Genomic DNA, 7,213 nt, shown 5'->3' with positions numbered 1-7,213 from the left:
GCGTTGACTTATTTTCTTCATTATTTTATTTTCAATAAGTTAAAAGTCCCTGAGTATTGTGCAACTAATAAACAAGAAATTGGTCAATTTTCTAGGCTGGTCCAGACACTAGAACTCTGCCACAGAGCATGACTCAGCCTGTGGAGGGCAGCCATCATATTTCTGCAGGTTGGGGTCTTCCTCTGCTGCAGATGGATCTCTGACACAGACACAACGAACACCACTGGAGCCCGGAGAGGAAGAGCTTCCGTGGGACACCTGTCCAACACCCTGTCCACTCCACCACTGGAGGAAAAAAATAGAGCAGTATTGAAACTGAGGATAAAAATATATCCCTCTTTTAATTGTTCCACACATATACATGTACGTGTGAAAGTTACCCTATGCGTTTAACCCATTTTAGCAAGGAGTAGTGGGCAGCTATTATAAAGTGACAAGTGAGCACTGCTGGTGCCTTGCTCAAGGGCACCTCAGCAGTGACCAGGAGGCAAACTGGTAACTCTCAAAGTACCGGTTCACTCTCGGTACCTGGTCCTTTCTTGAATCAGCATCAAGGCCCTACAGACTACTGCCCAGTGATGTTAATGTATACCAATATTTTGCATTTAAGTATGAGGCTATTTACAGTAAGGTAAGCGCTTTATCACAACATTGCGGTGCATACACTGGGTGTTTCTCAATCTCGAGTACGCTTGCTTGGTAGCACATGTCTTCCGAGTCGCTTGCTTCAGAAGCGAGGCAAGAATACTTCCTGGCATTCGGAAAACAAAGAGTGGAACAGGCTAGCAAGTGTGCAGGTGTGCATCATATGAGAGGCCCCGCCTTACATTTTCCACCACAGATTTGGGGAAATTGGTCCGTGCGCAAAGCATTGTGGGGATTTCAAGACCACGGAGTCGACACACGTGCAGCCTCGACATTTCTCCAAACGAAGTACGCCGGGCTCGGTAGAATTCCAAGTATGCTGGACATTGGAACAGTACTTCGGCGGCACTCGATGACGTAGTATGCTTGAAATAGTGGCTCTGGAGCAGCTTTACTCGAGATTGAGAAACACCCACTGTCTGCTCTTTAATATTTGATTAGGGCAGCACTATTTCCATACCTTTTAGTGGAGCACCATACTCTTCCTCTCCTGGCAGTGCTCCACTCTGAGTTGCAGGCTGGGAAGCGTTCCTTCTCAGCCTCTCTCTGGCTCTTCATTTGCCGGCCGACTGCTAGGGATGCTTGGACCTGCAGCAGGGCCTGTGTGGGCTGCCCAGTCTCGCTGTAGAACCGGCCTATTAACAGACCTGAAATGCAACAAGACATCGTTGCATCCTTGTTTGTTTGCTGGAGTTTTACTAAAAATGATGTCCATTGATTAGGAGAACAACCTAAGTCAGCAGTTGGTTAAACTATTCAAATCCAGCTTTTGCAAAATACTGCACAAGTTGTAGCTCTACAGTACGAGTGCTTTATTGTTTTGTCTGTATTGTCTTGGTCACTTCGGATTTTTGTGTTTTTAATGAACATTCTTATTGTTGAGTTTGTGCTGTAACCTGTGTACGTGCTGTTAAGTTTTGTGTAGAGTATTTTAAAAGCCCATCTAGTGAGAATGATTGTAAATAAGCTTAGGCTATAAATCCTGTAGTGTGAAGTTTTGGTTTTGCTACATAACCTTAGCAATACAACTAAACTAAAAGAGTTAAATAACCTAAAATAAAAGTTTGTATTGGTACATTCACCTTGAGATATAACATGTTCATTGCCAATAAATGCTATTCTGTAATTGTGCAAATGACAATAAATAACTAGAGGAGAAACAGGAGGTTCACTCACTCACAATGAATACTCAGGAGTAGTTCGAACATGAGTAATATTGGCTTTAAATAAAACAAAAAGTTATTCTAATGGTTTTCCTAATGTTCTGTTGAGGAATAAAAGCCTGATCTTATCCCCTGATGAACGTTGTTATGCTACACCACCAATTCGAAAAATAAACTGCCATAGGAGTAAGGTAAATAATCCACATTACATGTCAGCAACTAACTGTTATAAAAGGTGAACTGAATAGGATATCAGGACATACTTGGAATTTAACTACTAGTTTTATTTGGGAAGGTATACATGTGCTATACCAAAACATTCATAAGAAAAGAGTTGGAGGGGCAAACATCACATACCAATACTTTTGTAGTCCCTCTGATAGAAGGCCAGCCAGTCATAAAGGGCGATCAGCTGCTGTGGGGACACACTGGACACATCATCTGTCAGGCCCCTCTCTGTGAAGTCCCCTGTGATGAAGGCCAGTGAGGCATCTCTACCTGAAAATGCAGACATAGAACAGAAGATAGCTGTACAGTACAGTAGGATACTTATGGCTATGTTTGTATTTGTATTATACCTAAATGCATGTTCCCGATTTAAGTTTGTTAAAGGTTTGGGTTGTTTAACAGCATCAGACAGTGTGTCATAAACTACCCACATGTACACATTAAAATATCTCTCTATGGTTGTGAGCTCAGGTATTAAAATATACAATAATATAGGTACTGTAGAAAAAACGAAGAATCACCTGCCATAAAGTGATAAGCACCCCCGGGTCCATAGTGATGGTGTCCCTTGTGTACATCAAATACTTGCCCGAGTATTGCCAGGTAAAGGCCCTTGTTGCTTTTCTCCCCGTCGTAAAGCGATATTTCACGGCTGCTCAGGAGCCGTACAGGGGGCACCTGGGTTGTTCCATTTCCAAATGTTAGAAACCACTCGCGAGGAATGAACACAAGTGCCAGGGGTAAAAACGCGCCCAATACATAGCCGAGCATGTTATTCATTAGACCGTTTTAGTATATTACCCATTTACATCACATTACATCGCTTCTAATTGTAGTATAATGACACCCATGGCAACAACACAGTTGCTTCCTTGAATGGGGACGCCACAGCGCATGCGCGGAGAAAAGGACGTTTCAGGGTAGCACGTTTACGTACAGTACGTCAATGCGGTAGTAGTGAACGGCAGAGCTCTAGCTGTAGGTTAGAGAGGTCTGTGTACAGACCGGTACTACCGTTTCGAAACTGACACCCAGAGGGCCTCAGAGATTTTCGGGGAGCCCTAGGTCGGTGAAACAAACATGGGGAACGCAGAGAGTGGCTGCGGTGGGGGCAGCGGCGACGAGGAAGACATAGAAACGGAGAGCCCCGGCTTCGCGGAAGACAGTCCGGCCTCTGCGGCCACGGCAGTCGGTGTCGGAGGCGGTGGCGGCAGCTCCGGTTCTGGGAACAGCGGAAGGGGGTCGAATAACCCGCCCGTGCCCGCCGGTGGACCACCTAGCCCCGGGATACTGTTGGAGCAAGTGAAACTGAGAGAAGCAGCGGCTCGCATTAGCGACTCAGGTGTCGCCATTCAGGAGTCTGTCCTGGCCGGGAACGAGGGTGTCCTGGTTCGGTGGCTAGAGGACCGATTGAACCGAGGGGAAGAGTCTGTCAATGTGGAACAATTTTGCGAGATGTTGGAGAGCAGAGATGCCCCACGAGATGAATGTGAAGAGGTATATAATGTTAGAGAAGCTAACGTGCCTCTCACTTGACAAGTGAAATGTCAGTAACCATATGTCATGTTGTTCTTATCCCAGGTCCAAGCATATGCAAGTTGATAGCTGTTGTCCAGGCCATTTATAATGAGAGATAAGCAAATATGAGCACATCGTATCCCTGTCATCAATGAGTCAGACAAATGAGCTTTCCTGATTGCTTCAGTTTTACTGTCACTTGTTTTTAACATTGGCCTATACTAGCCAGGCCCACGCTGCTTTGTTGGCTGACATTTGTTGTTGAACCAAAGGCTGCAGATGAATGGGTGACCAATGATGTACTGTAGTCTGCATTGGCTTTGTGTGGGTAAACATGGAATGCCATGGTTATACTTAAAAAAAGATGGGCTTCATTGATTCAAAACCCACACCCCTCTGAGCATTCAGACATCCAAAGCACATTTGTAAAACATACATTATATCTATATAACTTGCTAACGTTCAGATGAGCTGGAACATAATGTGTGCCCTTTGAATGAAGAATACCAACTGTTGAATTCTGCCTTAAGTTATGTCCGAATGGTTTGTGATGGTGTGCAGGAATGGGATGAATGTGTTAGTATATAAAGTGTCACATTGTGTGCTGTGTTTTCCCCCTATCTCAGGCCTTTGGACAGTTTGATGCAGAGGGGGATGGTGTGGTGGATGTAGAGAGCATGCTGATTGCTTTGAAGAACTCCAATGGAGCTAATCTAAAGGGAGAGCTGAGTCATGTGATAAGACAGCTACAGGCGTGCTCCTTAACTCCAGGTATGAGCCTAAACCAGGATGCTTTATCCTGCCTTCAACCTCATTTGTATAGCTAATTGTCTGTCCTGAGTTGGCATTTGAGTTTACCCTGAATATCTTTCAACCCATTTTTCCCCCCACAGGTTTTGTGGACATCTTCTCCAAGACCAAAGACCGGTTAGGGGCACATGCCTCTAAGATCCTTAAGTTCTTACACAGGAATCGTATTCCCAGCAGTGCCATCCCCTTCCCCATCTTAGAGGGCTACAACAGTATCTGTACCATGAGGTCCAGTGTGGTTCAGGACTTCTTGGAATTCCTCTTGCAGAAGGAAAAAGGTGCATTTTGGAAGAGTAAAGTGGCTAATGCTGGATAATAGCTTTTACTTGTGTATTTTAAGAATGCGGTAAACAAACAGTATGAACAATTCTATGTCTCCTTCAGCTGCACAGCTTCAGAGAGGCATGATAATCTGTGTCTGTGTCTTTCAGATTTAGATATTCAGTACAGAGCAGAGCTGGACCGCGATCCGGATGTGGATAAAGTCAAGGTGGTAACGCAGTGCTACAGCTCAATAGAAGCTTCATCCAATGTTCCGGACGTTTACAAGATGACAAATGGGGATACTGGATCTTTTTGGCAGTCGGACGGCAGTGCACGCTCACACTGGATAAGGCAAGGGCATATGCTATATAAAATGTGACTCGAGGATCTGCAACTGAATGACATGTTTGCCTGATCCTAGTGCTGGGAAACATGGAGGACATCATACATCACAATATCTTTGACCAAATACCTTGATATTGATATCATGACGATATTGTATGGTTGACCATTGATGCTTTAACACAATATTAACACAATGACAATGATCATCACCAGTAATGTGGATTCACAGCGGGAAAACAGCAAACAGCTAGAACAGTCCGGTAAATCCAGAAAATGACATCACTTATGCAGTTGTCAAAACCAGGGAAAGACAGCTATGATATCTAAATTCAAAGACGATATCTAGTCTCAAATCACGATAATATATCTACAAAATATTGCCCAGCCCTACCTGATCCTTGATGTTTTTGGTCTGTGAATATAATACATTTTAATGTGTTGTCTTTTTTCTGTTCCCAGATTGAAGATGAAACCTGATGTGGTTTTGAGACGTCTGGCCATTGCCGTGGTTTCAAACGACCACAGCTACATGCCTCAGCTGGTCTCAGTGGCCGTCGGGAAGAACCGGCGTTCGCTGCAGGAGATCAGAGATATCCGCATCCCTAGCAATGTCACAGGCTACGTAGCTCTCTTGGAGAATGCCAACATCACACACCCCTGTGAGTCACCACCTGTTTGTCTGTCTGCTTTGTGTTTATTTATCTTACGCTGGTGTCTTCCCTCGCTTGTAGAGGAATTGCATTTTTCATTTGTACCACTATGAAGTCAGGGTGCAGCTATAGAAGAGCACCGCTGGGATCAATTAGTTTAGTGGCTTAGTGCCACACTTTGAATAATCATACAAGCTTCTGTTGGCATCAATTCAGCTGAATTATGGCATCAAATCCAGGCACTGTTTTGTTGTCAATGTTTATATTTGCTGCTGACTGGTTAAACTCTATATTTCAATGTTTTTTTCCCCTGAGGTCTTAAAAGAACATCTCTGTAGCCAATAGGCCACACATCCACCTTTTTATTAGAAGTTGTCTGACCGTGCAGAAGCTATGCTAAACCTCACAAGCTCAGATAAATGTGTATACATGAGGATAAGATCAATTGAGAACTGATTGAGCTGTAAGCAAGATCAGTTATGTATATTCGAAGAAGTTAAATGGAGAAAACATTAAGCTACGTCATTTGAAAACAGTCCTGTGGTTTGCAGCTCTGACTTCAGGCTGAACCAGTCACACTCCTGTTTTTCTAAAATGATAACGTGCTTTGTATGAGCAAATAAAAATCCATTGGCTAGCTTTGCCTGCTCATATATAGTACAAGAGATTTGTTTATCCCTCATCAACATCTACTTTGTGTGGTTCTAAGAGGATGAAGCGACCCATTACAGCACTTTGCATTATGTATTCCATCAGTCTGCTAACTGCATTATCTCCTCACCAAATCCCAGACATCCAAATCAACATTAAGCGGTGTTTGAGCGATGGATGTGACACGCGCATTCATGGTTTGAAGACACTGGGCTATCAGATTACCAAGAGTAAAGAGGTGTCTGTTTCCGATGCTTCAGCCATCTGGTACTTGTCTCTCCTCACCTCCTTGGTCACCGCATCCATGGACACTAACCCTGCACTCGCTCAGACTGTCCTACAGAGCACACAGTAAGACGCTCATGCTTTTGCATATGAAAAAAAAGTGATGTTTGCAAGGATTCTAATGATTAATTGAGTGTTTGTCCAGTTCTGAGTGCTTTTTTGTGTTTCTTTCTCCTAGAAAAGCCTTACGGCACATGCCACCATTGTCCCTAACGCCATCATCCACTGAGTTCCCCAAGTTCTTCTCTCTGAACATCCTGGAGGAAGTGGATGGATTTCTCCTCAGGATAGCAGAGTAAGGACCTGCTGGGATTTCATCAGCACACTTACTCATCACTGCCACACTGAGTTCCTTATGCTGACATCATCACAATTAAAACAGGCTAAAATCAAAGTATTGATCTGACGGGCTGATGACACACTATTTCCATTCCATGCTGTAAATCCTTCAGTGGTGGCTAGGGTCTTTATCAACAACAGCAGCAGCAGCAGCATGACAGAAATAACATGACAGAAATGATCTTATCAGTTAATGATCAGAAATATGACTGTTTATTCACACATGTATTAAATTCAACAGTGTTACAGATACATCATGGCCAGTATTGGTCCATACTGGAGTTGTTGCAATCCATATTTTTTTATAGCCACAAA

The 7,213-nt window shown here is 43.7% G+C and overlaps 2 protein-coding genes across 3 annotated transcripts in view; one reads left to right on the top strand and one right to left on the bottom strand.

Annotated features, from left to right (window-relative positions):
* Nucleotides 1-8: 8 nt before the first annotated feature.
* Nucleotides 9-3,092, bottom strand: LOC117538460 (neuferricin). The gene is given in 6 exon segments (XM_034204166.1): nt 9-237; nt 239-268; nt 270-285; nt 1,106-1,292; nt 2,166-2,306; nt 2,558-3,092. Coding segments are annotated over 6 exon segments (762 nt in total). The 5' UTR covers nt 2,817-3,092; the 3' UTR covers nt 9-108.
* zzef1 (zinc finger, ZZ-type with EF hand domain 1) overlaps nt 2,967-7,213 on the top strand; it is a 52,616-nt gene continuing 48,369 nt past the window's right edge. For both annotated transcript variants that reach the window (XR_004567858.1, XM_034204165.1), the window contains exons 1-7: nt 2,967-3,533; nt 4,181-4,325; nt 4,448-4,642; nt 4,796-4,979; nt 5,433-5,632; nt 6,415-6,625; nt 6,738-6,854. Coding sequence is in view for 1 of the 2 variants with exons in the window: in XM_034204165.1 (XP_034060056.1) it covers nt 3,117-3,533; nt 4,181-4,325; nt 4,448-4,642; nt 4,796-4,979; nt 5,433-5,632; nt 6,415-6,625; nt 6,738-6,854 (1,469 nt within the window). In the remaining variant the exon portion in view is untranslated. The remainder of the gene's footprint in view (nt 3,534-4,180; nt 4,326-4,447; nt 4,643-4,795; nt 4,980-5,432; nt 5,633-6,414; nt 6,626-6,737; nt 6,855-7,213) is intronic.

This window comes from Gymnodraco acuticeps, unplaced genomic scaffold, assembly GCF_902827175.1.
Source record: "Gymnodraco acuticeps unplaced genomic scaffold, fGymAcu1.1, whole genome shotgun sequence".
NCBI lineage: Eukaryota > Metazoa > Chordata > Actinopteri > Perciformes > Bathydraconidae > Gymnodraco > Gymnodraco acuticeps.
Note: the sequence above shows the minus strand (reverse complement) of the source record. Positions and strands in the feature narration are given on the sequence as shown.